Source organism: Eptatretus burgeri, chromosome 6 (genome assembly GCF_056783735.1).
Source record: "Eptatretus burgeri isolate ZD-2024b chromosome 6, Ebu_testis_v1, whole genome shotgun sequence".
Lineage (NCBI taxonomy): Eukaryota > Metazoa > Chordata > Myxini > Myxiniformes > Myxinidae > Eptatretus > Eptatretus burgeri.
The window spans coordinates 9,107,955-9,130,043 of NC_140966.1; the positions used below are offsets into that span (position 1 = coordinate 9,107,955).

The 22,089-nt window shown below is 45.6% G+C and overlaps 2 protein-coding genes across 5 annotated transcripts in view; one reads left to right on the top strand and one right to left on the bottom strand.

Annotated features, from left to right (window-relative positions):
• The window catches only part of ACOX1 (acyl-CoA oxidase 1), a 104,194-nt gene extending 97,511 nt beyond the window's left edge, over positions 1–6,683 (top strand). For all 4 annotated transcript variants that reach the window (XM_085883883.1, XM_085883884.1, XM_085883882.1 and 1 more), the window contains exons 13-15: positions 3,005–3,148; positions 3,332–3,538; positions 4,704–6,683. In XM_085883883.1, coding sequence (XP_085740009.1) covers positions 3,005–3,148; positions 3,332–3,538; positions 4,704–4,757 — 405 coding nt within the window. In that variant the 3' untranslated portion in view covers positions 4,758–6,683. The remainder of the gene's footprint in view (positions 1–3,004; positions 3,149–3,331; positions 3,539–4,703) is intronic.
• An 8,231-nt stretch (positions 6,684–14,914) lies between these two features.
• LOC147024212 (non-selective voltage-gated ion channel VDAC2-like) lies at positions 14,915–16,071 on the bottom strand. The gene has a single exon (XM_085883887.1). It carries the CDS (start codon positions 16,007–16,009, stop codon positions 15,065–15,067), a length of 945 nt encoding a protein of 314 aa, XP_085740013.1. The 5' UTR covers positions 16,010–16,071; the 3' UTR covers positions 14,915–15,064.
• Positions 16,072–22,089: the final 6,018 nt, after the last annotated feature.

The following is a 22,089-nucleotide window of genomic DNA, read 5'->3' on the forward strand; positions in this document are numbered from 1 at the left end:
GATGGGGATGGGCCTGGCATCTGCCTGGGGGATGGCCAGACGGAGGCCCCTGGAGTACCGGCGGAAAGTGGACGCAGCGACGCGCTGTTCTGGCACATGCTCCCATACCTGACCTGACCTGAACCCCCAGTAGATTTCCCACCCGTCAGCGTGCGAACGACCGCGTCTAACCAATAGCGGTCGCTTCGCCCACCGAACGGACAATCCAGTGGCGGCTTTCCGGATCAACGCCGGAAACCAGCCATGGGTGTGTTTTTAACCACACCACAACCTTGTCCGCACTCTACCCGTGCTACAGGGTCCGATCGCCAAATCTTCGATTTACCAAATTATTCGCGCGGGTCGGTTTCCGAGAGATTGTACCTTAATGGGACTGCTTGGAAACGAGCCGCTTAAGCAGCTCCCTTCCTTTTGGGATAACCGAGCGGGGTATTATCGTGCAGTCCCGTTGGACCCGATCACTTTACCGGCTATTTAAAAACCAACTATATTCCGAGTGCATGATGGGGCAGTTCAATGAGGGAATGGACGCAACGAACAGGTTTACATTCACATAAGGACATTTATTATAATAAAGCACGTATGCAATTAAACAAGGCAAAACACGTATGCAATTATACAAGCAACAAAAGCACAACAAAAGAACTACAACCGTCTACTTATTATGTAGTCACTTGCACTAAACAGCAGTTCCTACTTATAAGACGGGCCCACGGACACGTACGCACACACACACACACACACACACACACACACACACACACACACACACACACCCAAGAAATGGTGGCAGAGGCCTTTAATAATGATCTCTAGCTCGGAGGACAGGTGAGCTGAAACCCAGAGCCTATCTCGAACCTCTCCACCTCGTGTGGTCTTCAAGTTGTTCGGACCAGGGCTCCAGCGAGAGCGAGCTGGATCCAATCGCCATGAGCCGCGATCCTTCCTGAGCTCCCACGAATCCTCCCGCGCTTCTCAACACGTGCTGGTGAGGCGAGGCGCCGATCCTTCCCGTCGATGCGTCGCTTCCCTAAGGAACCACCTCCACGAAGAGGTCGATGAGTCGCACCCAGCCGGGAACCAAAATGGAGAACAAAGAGCTCCACGAACCAAGAAGAAGAAGAAGCCACCACTCTCAGCTTGAGCCGAGCGACCGGCTTAACTTTCTTCCAAACAGGGAAGCTTGAAGCAAAAAGCTCTCCCAAGCCAAAACAGAAGCCGAAGCTCACGGAACCATCAAAGCAAAAAGCCTCCTCCCGAGCCAGGCCTCAGCCGAAGCTCACTAAGCCAGCTGAAGCAAAAAGCTTCCGAAGGCCTCAACCCTCACCCAAGCCAAACAGGACCCGAAGGTCTGCTGAACGGCTTCTCTCTGCCGAAGCAAAAAGCTTACTACTCCAACTCCCGCCCGTGAACAAAAGAAAAGATCTCCTCTTATCCTTCTCCCGCCCTTCCCCCACTCCCGGCGTGACTCATGACTCATGCCCTCGTGCTCCATCCCCCGCTCAGCCACGGGTGGGAGGAAGTTGTTGACATCACGAGTCCCGAGGCGGCAGGGTTCTTCTTGCTCTTCGCAGAAGAGGGGGAGGGATGGATGTCTCCATTGTTCGTTCCCTAACTATTAAATCGATCCGCAGCGCATCAAATCAATTTCTGAACATTTAAACAATGGAAGGTGAGCGATCCAGGGAACAAGCACTTATCGACATAGCTGACTAAAGGAACCTGTATGTTGTGTGCAATCGAATTCCAAATTCGTAACAATATATTTTGAACAACAGTTTGATTTCGTGGTTAGTGGGATGGATGTGCTGGGTGGTGGACATGTTATGTTTAAGGTAAATTGTGCATCGGCTGCGGACCAATGGGGAAGAGAGAAGACTTGTGGGAGGAGGAAAGAGAGCTGATGTGAAGAATAAGCAAAACGGCAGGAGCAAACGGGACAAGCTTGCATGAGCAGAAGACTCAAAGACTGAAGGCTTTCGATGGAAGGAACAAACGCATTTGAGGGTAAAGAAAGGAAGGTTTCATGAGCAGTTGGTGTTGAGCTTCAGTGGAAAAAGCATACTCCTTCCACGAGCATCTTCCTGCCCTCTCGATCCTGTCTGCCACGAAGGACGGGGAGGGTGAACAGCGAGCGGCACCTCATCGAAGGGGGCCTGAGGAGGAAGAATCTGAGGCAGAGGATGGCGAGTCGCCTATAGAGCTCGCATAACTGGGACGCCGGATAGAACTCGCCGATTGGGTCTGGACACCAGAAGCTGAAGCAAAGAAGGACGAGTCACACATTGAGCTCACGTCACATACCGAGGAACCCAAGTGCTTCCCCTCATGGTAGGCCTCGAACCCTGGATTCACGACACCATTAAACCATTCGTTCACTTTGTCAATCCAATAGGGGGAAGGAAAAAAACAAAAAAAACACATCGCCAATGGTTTGTAAAAAGTGATGCATGTTTGAAGAATGACTAACATTTTCTGTGTAATGATCATTTACTGTTGCACATTTTAATCTTTTGCAGGACATTTCAGGATTACTTTCAATGACCACAAACCTGGCCGTGCATCATTATGTGGAGCTAAATTTGTGCAGCTATTCGAAATTGTTAAAATCAGAGAAGTGAAACACTCGTGTGTAGGAGAGAGTTTTGAGGAGGGAAGGGAATTCTTGTGAGGCTTGAAACGTATTTCAAGTCATGAGTTATGCGTCGATGCTTCATTGTTCATTTAGTCGATTGTAAGGAAATGTGTGACATATGACCCACATAAAGGTGTGAATGGTAACCTGCTTGTGCATCGCATCTCCCCCTCCCCACCGCCTTTTCCCTTCCACCCTTACTCCCCCGTAATTTCCACTTTTTAATCTGTTTGTCCTTACAATCATCAAAATGTGTAATTATATGCTGTGCTTTCCTCGGAGTTTCGCAATATGGAATGCCACACAGGCCTAAGTTCCTTCCATTCTCTGCAAGTAAACGTGTGCCATTTTCCTTGCCTTCTCATGCAGTCACACTGTCACTATGTGGTCGTGAAAACCTTTGCAGAGGAGCTCGAAGGAGTGCAAGACTCTGGCAGTCGTGCTATACTTTCTTCTTTGTGCCATCTGTATGCCTTGCACGGCATCACACAGCATTCAGGGGACTTCATGCAGGTGCTTCTCGCTGGTTTCTCTGTCATAAGTATTTGCAGATCTCAATGTTTTCCATAACTTTGGCACCATGAAGGTTTAACTTCCATGCTCTGATATGCACGTACCATCCTGTAGTTGTTTTCCCCACCTAAACATCTATAAACATTTTACAAGCATTTAGGCCTCTCCGTGGGTGTGCCGCAGGCAGGTGTACTCAACGGTGAGGAATTGGAGCAAGTGAGCAAAATACTGAGGACATTGCTGTCCTCATTGCGTAGGCAAGCCGTGCCACTGACGGATGCATTTGATATCTCGGACGTCCAGCTCTCTTCTGTGCTTGGTCGGCACGATGGGAATGTATACAATGCCCTGTACGCTTGGGCACGAACGGCACCCCTCAACAAATCCCAGGTATGCCATATGAGAATGTATGCTGTGTGGTTTTAGTGCATCACCCACGTAGCAGGAGACGGCGTTTTGCAATCGCTTGTGTCTGTCTGTCTGTCGATCTATCCAGGCCATACCTTTTGAGCTTTTGTCATCAAATTTTCAACAAACCTTTAATATGAGAATATGGAGAGAATAATTTACAATTGGGTCAAAATGTGAAAGGGGAAAGTCGTCGTGACTATAAATAGCCATTATTAGCCACACTGCAGCGCATCGAGCATGAAACGAGCTGTTTGTATTTTTTTATTTTTAGCAGCGTCTCACGTAGCGAATGCTAAGAGAGCTCGGCGTTGTTGTTGTTGTTCTTCTTGTTGTTCTTCTTCTTCTTCTTGTGAAGACAAAACCTTTCGGACTCGGCTTTTTTATGTACAGGATCCGGATCTCCTTAAATACTAAACACCTGTACACATCCTCGCATTGAAGGTGCCTTTTGAGAGCGTCTACCATGAACTTTTAAATATATTCGGACATTTGCTTTTAAGTTTCGAAAAGTTCACGTTACTATTTAAAGATTATTCCATTTAAAATATTGTAATTTCGTAAATACACTATTTTCTCATCATGAACGAAGATCGTCCATGACGGACGTGACGTGACGGCACGTGACGAAATATCGGAAGTTGTTGTTGTTGGTTTTTTTCTTCTTCTTCTTCCTCTTGTTCTTCTTCTGGTGAAGACAAAACCTTTAGGACGCGGCTCTTGGACACATTTGTCCTTGTTTTTTTTTAAATCGCTTCCGTTTTTCTTTATTTATTTATCATTGCGCTTCAGTGTGTCTGTCCAAGCCCTAAGGTTTTTAAAAATTGAGCTTTTGCCATCAAATCTTAAACAAAGCTTTATGAGAATATGGAGAACACAAATGAATAAAATGTACAATATTTTTTTTAACTGTCACTTTCATCAAGTTTTATATGAGTACAAAGTGGGTGCGGACAGGATTTTCATTTTGAGATGCTTTCTAGTTTGTTTGTTTTTTTTATTGTAATTTTCCAAGCACTTTCACTTGGTTGTAATGAAGAGCATTTATTTTTGATTCGTTGAGCTAACATTGCTGTAAACATTTTCTCCACCTATATTCCTGATGTTTAATTTGCGAGCCATCATGATTTTGCTTTGTACCTACCAGGTGCACGAGTCTTACGACAAGTACATGAAACCCTTACAAAAGTCAAAGCTGTGATTCCATCCTCCTTTTTATAACCTTTGCACCACAAGCTGAAAGCCCTCTCAACTGTCTGCACAATCAACGTGAATTTATTTCAGCTGCTGTTAGTAATTATTGTCTGTGCGCTTGTTTTATAAATGCAAAACAGGAGGTTTGGAAGACAAATTAATGACTTGCTTTGTTATAATTAGTTTGAAATGTTTGCCTCAATGACTTCCAAAATGGTTTCGCTAAGAAATGATTTGAAACTGAACGACACTTGCAGCTCATGTTGAGGTTTATCAATTTATTTGTATGCCTTTAAAATTGACCGTTGGCCAAGTGTTGAGCACATCAGTGGTGGTTCACCAACCACACAGTCTTGCGATGCAATCTCAAGTTTAATAAGAAATATTCGGATCTGGTTTGGAATGTCTTATTACCCTCGCCGAACAAGAGCGTATTGCGTTTGGGTCCGTTTGTTTGTCTGTCTGTCTGTCCGCACAGAACTTTCATGTTTTTCTCCGCAACCACTTGTCTGATTGTGACGACTAATGTAGAAGGTTTTATTCATAATTATGACGTCATAGGTCACGTGGTGTGGCAGCGATGTTGGGAAAATGGAAAAACTTTGTACCTCTATATCTCGGAAACCGCACCAAGGAGAAAACAAAATTGAAAGTTGGCATATGGCAAGTACTCTTCATGGGGAATAAGTGTGATTTTTTTTTGATGACGTCATAGATGCCTTTGTTAGGACGTCATAATTGATGTGTAGAGCGCTACATCTGATCAGTATGAAAATTTTTGAGGGTCATCTGGGGATAAAATGGTCCACAGAAAAAGAAATTGATAATGTCAGTCATGTGCTTTGGCAGCCATATTGTTTTTAAAAAAAAAAAAATCTTCTTCTCCAAAGTGGCTGAACAGATCGAGGCAAAACTTTACACGCATGACCACCTATCCATGGGGAACAAAAGGTTCACAAATATTATGTTGTAGGTCACATGGTTTGGCAGCCATATTGGATTTACTCGAAAACCTTAAAAACATCTTCTCCAGAACGGATGGACAGCTCGAGGGGAAACAACACAATTGTTCCCCAAGCCATGGGCGTACACGTTTGTTAAGGAATAATTGATAGGTCACATGGTTTGGCAGCCATATTGGATTGAAGTAAAATATTAAATAAAGTTTTCTCTGGAACCGCGTAATCATTCGATGTGAAACCTCACATTTATGATCGAGTAATGATGGGGAATACACGTTTTACATTTCAAGTTGATCGGATGCATGTTTTGGCAGCCAGAATTATTTAATTTTTGATATGGGTTGTTTTTAAATATATTTTTATTTTGAATAAGGCTCACTTGGCTGTGCCTGGATGGGTTTGAGGGTGAAGGAGCAGCATCTGACAGGCGAATCCTATCCAGCAGGTTCCTCCTGATGACTTCATCTTTGCTTTGTGCTTGTTTGGGTTCCTTATGGTGACTCCAATGCAGGACTGTACCCATTTGGTCTTGCATTTGATTTGAATTGAATGAATTTTAATCCAATTCTAAATTCAATTGAATAATAATTAACAATAATAATAATAAAGTCAGGGTCAGGTGTCCATTCAAAGCGGGACGTCTTGGTACCCGGTCATCACTGCCAGTAGTTATAAAGTGACAGTTCTAATTATGTCTTATTAATTACGCAACACACCGGTACACAAATTTCATACAAAAGAAGTCTTGGTGAGGGTCTGCGATCTCTGATTACTCTTTTTCTTGTTTTAATAACATTAAGCACTTGGTTATTTGAGCTTCTGCTTTCGAGGAATAAATGCTGAACCCTTTTTATTGGGAATATATTGTATAAAGAAAAGAAAACCATTAAGCCATGGTCACAGGTATACAAGTTATTTGGATCATTGTTGAAAATGTTTTTGATTAAAACACACGAGAAGCACTATCTTAAGGAATTTACTGTCCGATGATTGTATGGAATGTCTGTTTCTTTACGTTTTGAATTTTTTGGCAAACTTTTGATATTTTCCCCATTAATGATCACCTCCCCAGACCTCAACGTTGTCAGCATTATAGCCTTGCTGTGTTAAGCCTCGCACCCCTCCCCTTCCCCACCCCCACGTGTGTTCAAAGGCCTTTACCCATTGGCAAAACGACAGAAAAGTTTATCCGGCAGCGGCGAGATAAGACATGGTCTATTTTTCTCTGACGTCATGTGGGACAGCATACATGTTTACTTTGACACGTTATACAAGACGTTGCATTTTTTTTGTTGGCCGATGTATTCCCACCTTTACCTGTCCACAAGTGCTCTTCATCAGATTACAATAAAGGAAGGATAAACGACTAAAATTAGATGGTGGGCTGAACGATGTTCAGGTAGAAGACCACAATACATTCTGATTTGATGATTCGCCGTTCCTTTTTGCATGCAATGACAGCCGATGGTCATTTTCTGCTTATACTGCTGTCATATTCTCTGGGATATCAGTGTTGAAAGCCTAATCTGCTATCTGCTTTATTACTTTCACCACTGAAGGTGGAAGGAGGTTTTCACCCCTGTCTGTTTGTCTGTCTGTCTGTCTGTCTCTGTGTGCAGGATATCTCAAAAAGTTGTGGACAGATCCGGATGAAATTTGGTGGACATGTTGGGTGTGTGGCAAGAACGAACTGATTAGATTTTGGTGAAGATCTGAATCTGAATCCGGATCTGATTTAAATAAATAAATACAAATTATGCGACTTCATTGATATTTGTCACAATTTCTCAGGGTTGTGGACAGATTTGTTTGAAATTTGGTGGACATGTTGGGTGTGTGACGAGGACGAATTGATTCGATTTTCGTGAACCTCCGAATCGGGATCAGGCTACTATAATTTTTTTTTAAGTAATTCTTCATCATTGAGAGATTGGGCCAAAAACGATTGTTTTGCATGATATTTCAAAAAAGTTTCGGGTCCGATATGTTCTCGTGGATCACGTATGTGCTCCACCGAGTGCCCTTCTAGTTTTATAATGGGACTGAGAAGAAAATATTACATCAGTGCAACACTTCTAGGTTTGCAGCCGAAAACCTCGGATTCCATACGAGTGATTGTGCCCGTCAAAAGCAATGCTGTTTTGTGCGATTGTCACCTGGTAGGTTAGCTTTCTGGACAAGTGCTGTGGGTGTTAACCCTTGAAAAGAAACTGCCTCAGCAGCACAATCACTCTGGAAAGAGTACGGTACCTAAAATCAAAAATGACATAAGGCCAGTGACAGTCAGGCATGGTTTGTTTTTTTGGTGTAAATTTAGACAGGTGGGTCATTCCTCAAACGATTATCGTGGATTCGTTATTTTTATATGTAGTATTAACAGGATTTAAAATGGGTATGATGCAGAGTATATTTGGGAAAAAAAACTATCGAAGGAATTTAAGAGTCAATTTAAGCCAAACTGTGATGCATTGGCCATTTTGTTCCGTGACGGCAACCATCGTGAACATTGAATCAACATGGTGTTTGTCTCGTACCGTATCACGTCATGTATTTGTATCACTTTTTCAAAACCACAAAACCAATAGTCATTCTTGATTGCAGACAGCATGTTTAAATTCACTTCGCCCGTTTCCATTAAAAATGACAATTTGAATTTTGTTCTTCATGTCGGCCTTGGTTTTCGGAGGAGCTCGTGCACGTATCACATTCAGGACGGGCATTAGTACGTCGGAGGACATCGGTGAACGTTTGCATGAATTATGAAGACTGTTGTAGACCATGAGCACGTGTTGTATTATTCTTCATTCGTATTCGGCACAAGGCTGTGGGTAGCGTAATTGGTCAAGGGCATGGTGGTACCGCTGATGTATTGCCCTCTGCTGGTTAGGACAGGAAGCAGTTGTGATTTGTTCATGTTGTGATAGTTGCGATAGCTCGCCAACTCTTTACGAAGGACACCATCGGATCATTAACGTCCACCAACGAATGCCGGCAGATGGAACTCCCAGTTTAACGTTCATCCACGGGATGGCACACACATTGATGAATCACCCTGCTTGTGAAACAGCGGGATGACAGTTTATATCTGGGTCGGGATTCAAACTGAGGCTAGACAGCTTAGAGGTGGATGTGCGTACCTCTAGGTCTAGGCCATCCCGTCAGCCCTGCATTTTGTATTTAAACCTGGGTTCTCTACATCGCAAGCTCCGAGCGTCGGATAGTAATGCTACCCTGCAAGCCCAAAACTTTAATCTTGATCTCACACTTTGAAATACAACTAGTTTGGGAAGTTTTATATTTATCGTGAAGTTTTCCTCGTTGCCCTGTAGGCAACCTTCCATATACATGACTTTTGAAATGACGTCTGAATGTTAACGAGGCCTTTCACACACGCATCCCGTGTGTGTGAGCTTTCGGTGACTCGCTTCTGCCGATTGAGGCACTTTGAACCTGTCGCTCGCGCAAAATCTTAAAATGAAAGTCTTTTAAACACGATGGGGAGTAAAACAAGCTCAAATGAGCGAAGATCCTCGTCCTCCTAATGATGTCGTCATAAAAACGAATATGACATCATTGTGATGTATCAGGTTTGCGATAAATTATCTGTGCTAATGCCCGGCTTCATTCCCGCAAACAAAATTCAAACAGCTTGCCTAGTTTCGGAGATAATGGTTTCGGCGATTTCCATTAGCGGCGATATTATTTCCAACTTCTTTTCTCGGAAGAATTTCCAAAATCGGAGATGGTTCCTGCCTGCGCGTGGGCTTTCTGCATATACATGGCAAGTTTCACGAAGATCCGATGAAAACTCTGGGTTGTGAAACAGAAAGTCAAAAAATAGGAATGACGTCATAAAAATTGATATGACGTCATAGTGATGTATCGTATGTGCGGTAATTCATCTCTGCTAATGTCGTGTTCGATTCCCGCAAACAGAATTCAAAAAACTTGCCGAGTTTCGGAGATAATTTTTTAGGCGATTTCCATTAGCGGAGATATTTTGACGTCATAACTTTTTTTTCTTGGAGGAATTTTCAAAATCGGAGATGGTTACTGTCTGCGCAGGGTATTTTCACATATACATGCCAAGTTTCAGGAAGTTTCGATGAAAACTGTGGGCTGTGAAACAAAGAAGTACACAAGAAGAAGATGAAGAACAACAACGTGAGTAACACTTGAAGATCTTCCACGAGGATCTAAAAAACTGTAAATACCATTGTCCCTGTTAAAAATTAAAATAACATTGAAAAATCTCAGCTCGTATAACCCATGTTCTCTTTTTAATTTGCATTATTTAATTAGTTTTGTATTAAATTATTTTGTGTGCACGTATATCTTTACAAATGAATTCTCGCTTCGGTTTCCCCAAAAGTCAAGTACTCATCTTAATTGATGAAACGTACAATCCCTGGAGTGTGGGCCACACACAGCGTTTTGGTTTTTTTCATTTTCTGTTCCAAACAATTCAATCACACACACACACACACACACACACACACACACACACACACACACCTTTTTGCCTCATGGTGAACTACCAGTTGATACCCAGTGCTGCCCGACTGAGCTTTTCCTGGAGGCAGGTTTGGCACGTGTTGGACATTGAAAAGATGCGAATTGGTAGCGTCATGGTTAATTTTTTTTTCCCTGGGGGCCGGCGGGAGCACTGCCTGGCCACACATCCTAATATACACTTTGTTGGCCTCAAAACGAACATCAAGGCTGTGCGGTAGCTAAAAACCTTGCCCAGATTCTGAAGTACCGACACCCAAAATTTGGGGACTTTAGGTGCTGCGGTTCAGCCGTGCAAGAATCACGTACAAACACTTGGAAATATTTACAGGATATCCTCATTTTAAGCTTACCCTGTGCATTTACAAGCCCCAGATATGTCCTTCACATCGGGATTGAGAATCGCCCAAACCAGATAGCTCTTCCGTTGTGCAGAGGCACACCCCAGCTTTCTCTCTGGTACTCTTACAAGTATTTTTGGCTTATTTTTAGAAACTTTCAGAGCCATTTTAGGTAACAACCCTCACCACGCACACACACAATGGAAATTCACATCCCCCCCCCCCCCCCGATCACTTCCGAGGGGTTTCTGCACACTCAGTGGCAGATTACGTCATTTTGAAAGTCCCTTATTGTGACATCTATTCAAAACTACCAATAGATGTGGCCAAGGGGACACATGTTAAATAACAAAATGCAAGCACCTGCATGTGACCGTCAATATTAAAATGTGCACTAAACAAGCTCAAATGAGCTGACATCTTCATCCTCTTAATTATGACGTCATTGTGATGTATCAGGTTTGCGATAAATTATCTGTGCTAATGCCCGGCTTGATTCCCGCAAACAAAATTCAAACAGCTTGCCAAGTTTCAGAGATAATGGTATAGGCGATTTCCATTAGCGGCGATATGACGTTATCTTTTTTTCTCGGAAGAATTTCCGAAATCGGAGATGGTTACTGCCTGCGCGTGGGCTTTCTGTATATACAGTGAGTGGGGAGAACAAGTATTTGATACACAGCCGATTTTACAGGTTTTCCCACTTACAAAGCACGTAGAGGTGTGTAATTTTTATCATAGGTACACTTCAACTGTGAAAGACGGAATTTAAAACAAAAATCCTGAAAAATAACATTGTATGATTTTAAATAATTAATTTGCATTTTATTGCATGAAATAAGTATTTGATACATCAGAAAAACAGAACTTAATATTTGGTACAGAAACCTTTGTTTGCAATCACAGAGATCAGACGTTTCCTGTAGTTCTTAACCAGGTTTGCACAGACTTCAGCAAGGATTTTGGCCTACTCCTCCATACAGATCTTCTCCAGATCCTTCAGGTTTCGGGGCTGTCGCTGGGCAACACAGACTTTCAGCTCCCTCCAAAGATTTTCTATTGGGTTCAGGTCTGGAGACTGGCGAGGCCACTCCAGGACCTTGAGATGCTTCTTACGGAGCCACTCCTTAGTTGCCCTGGCTGTGTTTCGGGTCGTTGTCATGCTGGAAGACCCAGCCACGCCCCATCTTCAATGCTCTTGTTGAGCGAAGGAGGTTGTTGGCCAAGATCTCGCGATACATGGCCCCATCCATCCTCCCCTCAATACGGTGCAGTTGTCCTGTCCCCCTTTGCAGAAAAGCATCCCCAAAGAATGATGTTTCCACCTCCATGCTTCACGGTTGGGATGGTGTTCTTGGGGTTGAATTCATCCTTCTTCTTCCTCCAAACACGGCGAGTGGAGTTTAACCCAAAAAGCTCTATTTTGGTCTCATCAGACCACATGACCTTCTCCCATTCCTCCTCTGGATCATCCAGATGGTCATTGGCAAACTTCAGACGGGCCTGGACATGCACCGGCTTGAGCAGAGGGACCTTGCGTGTGCTGCAGGATTTTAATCCAATGGTGTGTTACTTCTGGTTTTCTTTGATACTGTGGTCCCAGCTCTCTTCAAGTCATTGACCAGGTCCTGCCGTGTCGTTCTGGGCTGATCCCTCACCTTTCTCATGATCATTGAGGCTCCACGAGGTGAGGTCTTGCATGGAGCCCCAGACCGAGGGAGATTGACTGTTATCTTGAACTTCTTCCATTTTCTAATAATTGTGCCAACAGTTGTTGCCTTCTCACCAAGCTGCTTGCCTATTGTCCTGTAGCCCATCCCAGCCTTGTGCAAGTCTACAATTTTGTCCCTGATGTCCTTAGACAGCTCTCTGGTCTTGCCCATTGTTGAGAGGTTGGAGTCTGATTGATTGAGTGTGGACAGCTGTCTTTTATGCAGATAACGAGTTCAAACAGGTGCAGTTAATACAGGTAATGAGTGGAGAATGGGAGGGCAACTTGAAACCAAAACTAACAGGTCTGTGAGAGCCGGAATTCTTACTGGTTGGTAGGTGATCAAATACTTATTTCATGCAATAAAATGCAAGTTAATTATTTAAAAAAATCATACAATGTTATTTTCAGGATTTATATTTTAGATTCCGTCTTTCACAGTTGAAGTGTACCTATGATAAAAATTACAGACTTCTACGTGCTTTTTAAGTGGGAAAACCTGCAAAATCGGCAGTGTATCAAATACTTGTTCTCCCCACTGTACATGGCAAGTTTCACGAAGATCCGATGAAAACTCTGGGTTGTGAAACAAAAAGTCAAAAAATAGGAATGACGTCATAAAAATTGATGTGATGTATCGTATGTGCGGTAATTCATCTCCGCTAATGCCCTGTTAGATTCCCGCAAACAGAATTCAAAAAGCTTGCCTAGTTTGAGATAATTTTTTAGGCCATTTCCATTAGCGGAGATATTTTGACGTCATAACTTTTTTTCGAAGAGGAATTTTCAAAACCGGAGATGGTTACTGTCTGCGCAGAGTATTTTTTACATATATACGCCAAGTTTCAGGAAGTTTCGATGAAAACTGTGGGCTGTGAAACCAAAAAGTCCACAAGAAGAAGATGAAGAACAACAACGTGAGTAAGACTTGGAGATCCTCCACGAGGATCGAAAAATAAAAAAAAAAACATGTTGCTGTTTCACAAACCAATTTTTTTTTTTTACATATACATTAGTTTTGTTTTCACCCCTCTCTGTGTGCAAGACATTTCAAAAAGTTGTAGAGCGATCTGGATGAAATTTGGTGGGTTGGTTTAGTGTGCGACAAGGATGAACAGATAAGGTTGTGGTGAAGATCCAGATCCGACGACTAGAATTGAAGTGATTATTCACCATTGAGAGATGGGGCCAAAAATGATATGTCGCACTGTCTCCGTGCACGGATTCGGACAAAACTTGGTGGGGACGGGTGTGTGACGACGACCGATTGATTGGAATTTTGGTGACTATTCGGACCCAGATCTGATGATTGTTTAATTTTTATGCCTCCGCACCAAGGCACCCTTGGTGCGGAGGAATTAGGTTTCCGGGTTGTCCATCCATCCGGATTTTCGTTTACGCGATAACTCAAGAAGCAAACTGTAGAATTTCATCAAACTTGGTAAAAAGGTAAAGTAAGACAATTAACCGATTAGATTTTGGGCCAGATATGATAAAGGGGAAGGGTCAAATATGTCGATACTCAAGTGTGTGCGGGAGAGCAGAGGCATACCCTTCGACTGCGCGGTCGAATTACTCCAGTTTTAACTGATTCTTCACCATTGGGAGATAGGACCAAAAAACGATATAGTACTGTATGGCACGATACTTCAAAAATGTATTGGAACCGATACGTTCTCGTGGATCAGGCATTACGTGGCGGAGGTACGTGCTCCACCGAGTGTCCCTCTAGGTTTAAGCAGTTTCAGCAGTCCTTACCTCATGGCTGTATTGTCCCATAAGTAAGGAATCATCTTCATGAAAAGTGCCCATAACATCCAACCTTTATTGATTGCATATTTGGACAAATAGGAAATCAGAATCCCCCAACCCGGGGATTCGAAGGGAGGGGGGGGGGGACATCGAAGCGATGAATGACGTGCTTGCACATGTATATTTTTTTATTTCCCAATGAACGAAGCCCCCTCAACACACACGGCGTGTATTAATGCCATCAATCAATCGGGGTTTGTGATTCCAATACATGATTCTTGCCTTTTATAATCCTTTGAAAACAATATGCATCGGCTGCCAACGTCCACTGAAACGGTTCGGTTAAATTATAAAATAAAAATGCAGTCGGTTTTACTCTGTAGTCGTAGTACTTTTACAACTGTAGTTGCTTGCTTTGCATAAGTGATCACTGAACCCGAGTGTATTAACCAGGATTCCAAGGGGGTGACCTTGCTCTCGATTGATGCGAACATTTCACTAAGTGCCACAACCACGATTCAACCTCCCTTGAACTACACCACATGCACAGCTCAGGCTTGGGGGGGGGGGGGGGGACGAGCAGGATGGGAGGGGGCAACGAGCAGGATGCTTGGGGGGATGAGCAGGATGGGAGGGGGCAACGAGCAGGATGCTTGGGGGGGGGGGATGAGCAGGATGGGAGGGGGGCAACGAGCAGGATGCTTGGGGGGGATGAGCAGGATGGGAGGGGGGCAACGAGCAGGATGGGAGGGGGCAACGAGCAGGATGGGAGGGGGCAACGAGCAGGATGGGAGGGGGGGCAACGAGCAGGATGCTTGGGGGGTGGGGGATAGTTTCCGAGGAACACACAGAACATGGCAGTTTCCCCCAGGCACGCTTCTTTAAGTGTGTGCAGGGGGGGGGGGAGGAGCAAAAGCTTGTGAAATGGATGGTACGATTAAAAGGTCGAGGAGGGGAGGGGGGGTGTGGTGTTGTGGGGTACAATACCAAACTACACACAACAGTAACAAACAAATAAACAAACATGGCGTTTCCTTCAAGCCTCCATATCCAAGCCAATCCCAACCTTGTGACCCCCCGAGTTCAGGTGTTTCAGGTGAATCAGGCTGGACAGGGTCAACCTGACACCTTCGAACAACTTCTGCGAGAAAGCGAACCCGAGGAAGCCGCCGACACACAGCTTGCTGGAGACGGACGTGTCGTCGCTGAAGCGGTAGCGAGCGGCCACGCCGACCTGGGGGACGGGGCACTGCATCGCCCCGACGGAGCCCAAGATGGAGTCGTTGGGGACGCCGTACCCCGCGATCTTCTCGGGGTCTCGCGATGAGCCCGGCAGCGGGATGAAGTCGGGCAGGGCATGACCGAAGGAGAAGGCCGAGGACAGCGGACCCCGACGATGCGACAGCAGCAGGGAGACGCGACCTTCGTCGCCCACGTGAGCGATCACCTCGGCGTCGCGACCCCTGAACCCGAGGCTCGTGGACCACTCGGGGCATCCTCCGGTGGGACCGCCGAGCTTCCCCGAGCCGGCGACGAACCAGCTCCCTCGGTGAGCCACTCCCGACAGACACAGGGTCGTACTGAGCGAGTCGGTCTCCACGGCGGCGTCGGCGCGCGCGAACGGTCGACAGATGGACGCGCCCAGCACGGCGAGCTTGCGACCCGTGTTGGGAGAGAAGGACGTGTCGACCGTGACGTCGACCCCCTGAGCCACGCGACTGAAGGTCGCGTCACCGCCCATGGTGCCGTCGGTGGACCATCGCTCCCGGACGGTCAGGCCCATCTCGGGCCAGGTGTACCGACACGCCAGACTACCGGCGGATCGACCCGATTCGAGCCCGAACCAAGCGCTCGGCTTGAACTCGGCGTTCGCCACGCTCGGCATTCTGCAATCCAGACGGATCAGACCGAAGTCGAAGCCTTCGGTGAAAAGCTCCTTGGCGTCCTTGCCGAGGTCGCTGTAACAACAGGGCGCCGCCATGTCTCTCGCGCGATAACGCTTTATCACTTCCGCGTTCACTCCCTCTGCCTGAGGCGCTTGCCGGATATGACGTCACCGAGATTTCATGCGCATCTCTTTTTCCCCTCACGGCCCGGTTCGTCCAATTAATATAAAATTTCTGTTCAAACTGAAGTGAATTTTTTTTTTTAATGGGGTTTAATAAGCGGGAATGTTTTTTATAGATAGATCCTCGTAGATCTGAAACTCGGCTCAAAATGGAGGGATCTTGAGTGAAAAAAAAAGAAGAAAAAGACGTGGAAATCTGTAACCATGACAACGACTAGACGAGCCGTCATTTCAAGAGAGGAAACAGTTTGCTTTGATCGGCCATAACGAGCTACGTACACGTCGGTGCAACGAGCCGGGATCACTGATTTAAATATAATTTAATTGATCACTGGTTTACTTTAAAAAAAAAACTAAAAAAACAAACTGGTCACCGGCCGCCATCTTGGTACTCACCACCACATTCAAAATTAACTCGGTTTATTCAAAAACCTGTTCATCTTCGATTTATTAATTTTTTCCCACGTTGTTTGCCATGGAACTTTCGGTCAGTAGGGATTCCCAATATGGCGGACGCGTGGCCTCATCAATAAACGCGCCGTCATCGGTCGGTAGTGATTGAAGCACAGATAACACGAAAAGATTATGGGATACCGTGTTGCACGCACCATCGTGTCGCCACCGCACTGACCCTTTTCCCCGCACGCGCCGCCATGTTGCTCGTCCCGGTGCGTGATTCGCCGAATCCCGCATGGCGAATGTTTTCGTGTGGAAGTGTTAACATGGACTTTGACTTTCAACGCAAAATTAACATTCAATACTCAACATCTGAGAATTTACCACACGGGTTGAAATATATATGCTTCGAGTGACGCTCCCAATATGGCGCTTGGTGACGACAAATTCTCACCGCTCATAATCTTTCCCACTCTTACACACACAGATCAATGCGGGAGTTCCGACATCGATCGATAATTCCAGCAATGTGTGTGTGTGTGTGTGTGTGTGTGTGTGTGTGTGTGTGTGTGTGTGTATGTCTGTGTGTGTGTGTGTGTGTGTGTGTGTGTGTGTGTGTGTGTGTGTGTGTGTGTGTGTGTGTGTGTGTGTGTGTGTATGTCTGTGTGTGTGTATGTCTGTGTCTGTGTGTGTGTGTGTGTGTGTGTGTGTGTGTGTATGTCTGTGTCTGTGTCTGTGTCTGTGTCTGTGTCTGTGTGTGTGTGTGTGTGTGTGTGTGTGTGTGTGTGTGTGTGTGTGTGTGTGTGTGTGTGTGTGTATGTCTGTGTCTGTGTGTGTGTGTATGTCTGTGTCTGTGTCTGTGTCTGTGTCTGTGTGTGTGTGTGTATGTGTGTGTGTATGTCTGTGTCTGTGTGTGTGTGTGTGTGTGTGTGTGTGTATGTCTGTGTCTGTGTGTGTGTCTGTGTCTGTGTGTGTGTGTGTGTGTGTATGTCTGTGTCTGTGTGTGTGTGTGTTTATCTGTGTCTGTGTCTGTGTCTGTGTCTGTGTGTGTGTGTGTGTGTGTGTGTGTGTGTGTGTGTGTGTGTGTGTGTGTGTGTGTGTATGTCTGTGTCTGTGTGTGTGTGTGTATGTCTGTGTCTGTGTCTGTGTCTGTGTCTGTGTCTGTGTCTGTGTGTGTGTGTGTGTGTGTATGTCTGTGTCTGTGTGTGTGTGTATGTCTGTGTCTGTGTCTGTGTCTGTGTCTGTGTCTGTGTGTGTGTGTGTGTGTATGTGTGTGTGTGTATGTCTGTGTCTGTGTGTGTGTGTGTGTGTGTGTGTGTGTGTGTGTGTGTGTGTGTGTGTATGTCTGTGTCTGTGTCTGTGTCTGTGTGTGTGTGTGTGTGTGTGTGTGTGTGTGTATGTCTGTGTCTGTGTGTGTGTGTATATCTGTGTCTGTGTCTGTGTCTGTGTCTGTGTGTGTGTGTGTGTGTGTGTGTGTGTGTGTGTGTGTGTGTGTGTTTATCTGTGTGTGTGTGTGTGTGTGTGTGTGTGTGTGTGTGTATGTCTGTGTGTGTGTATGTCTGTGTCTGTGTGTGTGTGTGTGTGTATGTCTGTGTCTGTGTCTGTGTCTGTGTCTGTGTCTGTGTCTGTGTGTGTGTGTGTGTGTGTGTATGTCTGTGTCTGTGTGTGTGTGTATGTCTGTGTCTGTGTCTGTGTCTGTGTCTGTGTCTGTGTGTGTGTGTGTATGTGTGTGTGTGTATGTCTGTGTCTGTGTGTGTGTGTGTGTGTGTGTGTATGTCTGTGTCTGTGTCTGTGTCTGTGTCTGTGTGTGTGTGTGTGTGTGTGTGTGTGTGTGTGTGTATGTCTGTGTCTGTGTGTGTGTGTATATCTGTGTCTGTGTCTGTGTCTGTGTCTGTGTCTGTGTGTGTGTGTGTGTGTGTGTGTGTGTGTATGTCTGTGTCTGTGTGTGTGTGTGTGTATGTCTGTGTCTGTGTCTGTGTCTGTGTCTGTGTCTGTGTGTGTGTGTGTGTGTGTGTGTGTATGTCTGTGTCTGTGTGTGTGTGTGTATGTCTGTGTCTGTGTCTTTGTCTGTGTGTGTGTGTGTATGTGTGTGTGTGTCTGTCTGTGTCTGTGTGTGTGTGTGTGTGTGTTTAAGAGTGTGTGTGTGTGTGTGTGTATGTCTGTGTCTGTGTCTGTGTCTGTGTCTGTGTGTGTGTGTGTGTGTGTGTGTGTGTGTGTGTATGTCTGTGTCTGTGTGTGTGTGTATATCTGTGTCTGTGTCTGTGTCTGTGTCTGTGTCTGTGTGTGTGTGTGTGTGTGTGTGTGTGTGTGTGTGTGTGTGTGTCCGTGACCACTGTTTCTCAACAACCACTAATCCGATCTAATTGAAACTTGCCAGGTATATTGCTGGGGCCCTGAGGATGTGCATTTTCGAGGTTTGATATTAATTGGACAAGTGGTTCCCAAGTTATGACCATTTATTTACCAACCAATGACAGGACACGTTGCTGCATCGGCAGGTGCGCGGCCGGCCGACGATGACATCACGGGCCGTGCCGGTTATATGGCAGCAAATGTCATGGCAAGCAAAGACAGGGAGGTAAATGTGATTTTAATTTGGATTTTAATTAACTCTGTGTGTGGAAGTGTGGTTGTCGCGAGAACGCAAGAGTGAAGGAACGGCCTGTGTGGTTGTTGTTTCTGGCTCATGGTTTGAAAGTTTGTTCCCCCCCCCCCCATGCACGGGCACGCGAGAGTGAAGGAACGGCCTGTGTGGTTGTTGTTTCTGGCTCATGGTTTGAAAGTTTGTTCCCCCCCCCCTCCCCCACGTACGGGCACGCGAGAGTGAAGGAACGGCCTGTGTGGTTGTTGTTTTTGGCACGCGGTTTGAAAGTTTTTTTTGTTTGTTTGCACGTACAACCACGCACCTAGGGCATGCACTAGTCCAGGGGTCGGGAACGTGTGGCTCGCGAGCCAGGTATGGCTCTTTTGATGATTGCATCTGGCTCGCAGATAAAATTGGAGTTTGAAACTTGGAAAGCCCAATATTTCTCGCAGAAGCTTTACCTATAGTTTGAATGGTGTCGTGCTTCATTCACGTGCAGGGCTGAACTTGGCAGAAGGAGAGAAGAAAAAACACCTCCGAATTGTCTGAAGCGGTTTTTGTTTCGTCCAGTCATGCGGCCGACGCGAGTAGTGATTTAGGTTCCTCCAATGACGTGCCGCCGCCGACACGCGTAGCGGAATTCATCTCGACCAATCACGCGCCACCGCTGAGGCGACTCGTGATTTCGGTTCCTCCAATGACGTGCCGCCGCCGAGACACGTCACGGAATTCATCTCGACCAATCACGCGCCACCGCTGAGGCGACTCGTGATTTCGGTTCCTCCAATGACGTGCCGCCGCCGAGACGCGTCACGGAATTCATCTCGACCAATCACGCGCCACCGCTGAGGCGACAGCATCCCAGAGTCGGCCGGCCGTGCCGCACCTCTCGAGTATGTCAGCCCGTGCGCAGGCCAGCCAGACTCACTTGGGTCAACATCTCCCTCTCTCTCATTTGCTCAAAGCTAACCCTTCGACGAAGAAGATGGCGAAAAGAAAAAAAGATGAGGAGTATCGTACATTTCAGGACGAATGGGCCGAAGAATTCGCCTTTGTGGAGAGAGCAGGTTCTGTGGTGTGTCTAATTTGCAATGACAAAATTGCATCGATGAAACGGTCGAATATAAAGCAGCACTTCGACACGCGCCATGCTACCTTTGCATCAAAATACCCTGCGGGAGACAGCAGAAAGAAAGCGTGCCAAGAGCTACTGAGCAGGGTGCAAGCCAGCCAGCAGCAACTCCGCGTATGGACCCGGCAAGGTGACTATAATTCCGCTCGCTTTGCTGGATCTTTAGCAATAGTGAGGAACGGAAAACCATTCACAGATGGCGAGTATGCTAAAACGTTCATGCTGGATGTCGCCAATGAACTTTTTGATGATCTTCCGAACAAAGACAAGATAATCAAACGGATACAAGACATGCCTCTGTCGGCAAGAACTGTTCATGATCGTACCATCATGATGGCAAACCAAGTGGAGGAAACGCAAGTGAAGGACATAAATACAGCGCCGTTCTTTTCCCTGGCTTTGGATGAGTCAACAGACGTAAGCCATTTGTCGCAGTTCAGTGTGATTGCAAGATATGCTGCTGGTGATGCACTGCGCGAAGAAAGTCATGCTGTTCTGCCAATAAAAGGGTCCACAAGAGGTGAGTATTTATTCAAGTCTTTCATGGAGTTCGCTCAAGAAAAAAATCTACCTCTGGATAAACTTATCTCAGTGTGTACTGATGGTGCTCCGTGTATGGTGGGGAAAAACAAAGGATTTGTGGCGCTTCTCTGTGAACATGAAAATAGACCCATCCTAAGTTTCCATTGCATTCTACACCAGGAGGCACTTTGTGCTCAGATGTGTGATGGGCAGCTTGGCAAAGTGATGTCGCTGGTCATTCGTGTGATCAACTTTATTGTTGCCCGAGCCTTAAATGGTCGCCAGTTTAAAACACTGCTGGATGAAGTTGGAAATAACTATCACGGTCTGCTTTTGCACAGCAATGTGCGTTGGTTGTCAAGAGGGAAGGTGCTTAGCCGTTTTGCGGCTTGCCTGAACGAAATCCGGACTTTCCTTGAAATGAAAGGGATTGAGCATCCTGAGCTAGCCGAAACTGAGTGGCTCCTCAAGTTTTACTATCTCGTGGATATGACTGAACATCTGAACCAGCTCAACGTGAAAATGCAAGGCATTGGAAATACAGTGTTATCCCTTCAACAAGCCGTGTTTGCTTTTGAAAACAAGCTGGAGCTCTTTATCATGGATCTTGAAACAGGTCGTTTACTACATTTTGAAAAACTGAGACAATTTAAAGATGCATGCACAGCAAGTGAGCCCACTCAAAACTTTGATCTCCACCAGTTAGCTGGCTTCACATCCAGTCTCCTACAGTCATTCAAAGCACGCTTTAGAGAATTTCGTGAGCACACTCGTCTTTTTAAGTTCATCACCCATCCAAACGAGTGTTCACTGAACACAGCCGACCTGAGTTACATTCCTGGTGCCTCCGTCAGAGATTTTGAAGCAGAAGTGGCTGACCTGAAGGCCTCATACATGTGGGTGAATAAGTTCAAGTCACTGAATGAAGATTTGGAAAGAATCACACGACAGAAAGCAGAGTTGGCGAGCAAGCACATGTGGACAGAAATGAAAAAACTTCAACCCGAAGACGAGCTGATTATCAAAACTTGGAACGCGCTTCCTGTCACATACCTTACACTGCAGCGTGTGAGTATTGCTGTCTTGACCTTGTTTGGATCTACGTATGCATGTGAGCAGTCATTCTCACATCTTAAAAACATCAAGTCCAACCTACGATCACGTCTAACGGATGAAAGCCTCAACGCTTGCATGAAGCTTAACCTCACCAAGTACCAACCAGACTACAAAGCCATCAGCAAATCCATGCAGCACCAGAAGTCCCATTAATGGTGAGTATTATAACAACATTATTTAAAAGAATAAATTCAGAGGCTTATTATACTCACATTTAGTTGAATTCAGTCTTAAAATATATTA

Excerpts from the sequence above, each read along its gene's own strand:
- LOC147024212 (XM_085883887.1), bottom strand. The coding sequence starts at position 16,009 with ATGGCGGCGCCCTGTTGTTACAGCGACCTCGGCAAGGACGCCAAGGAG.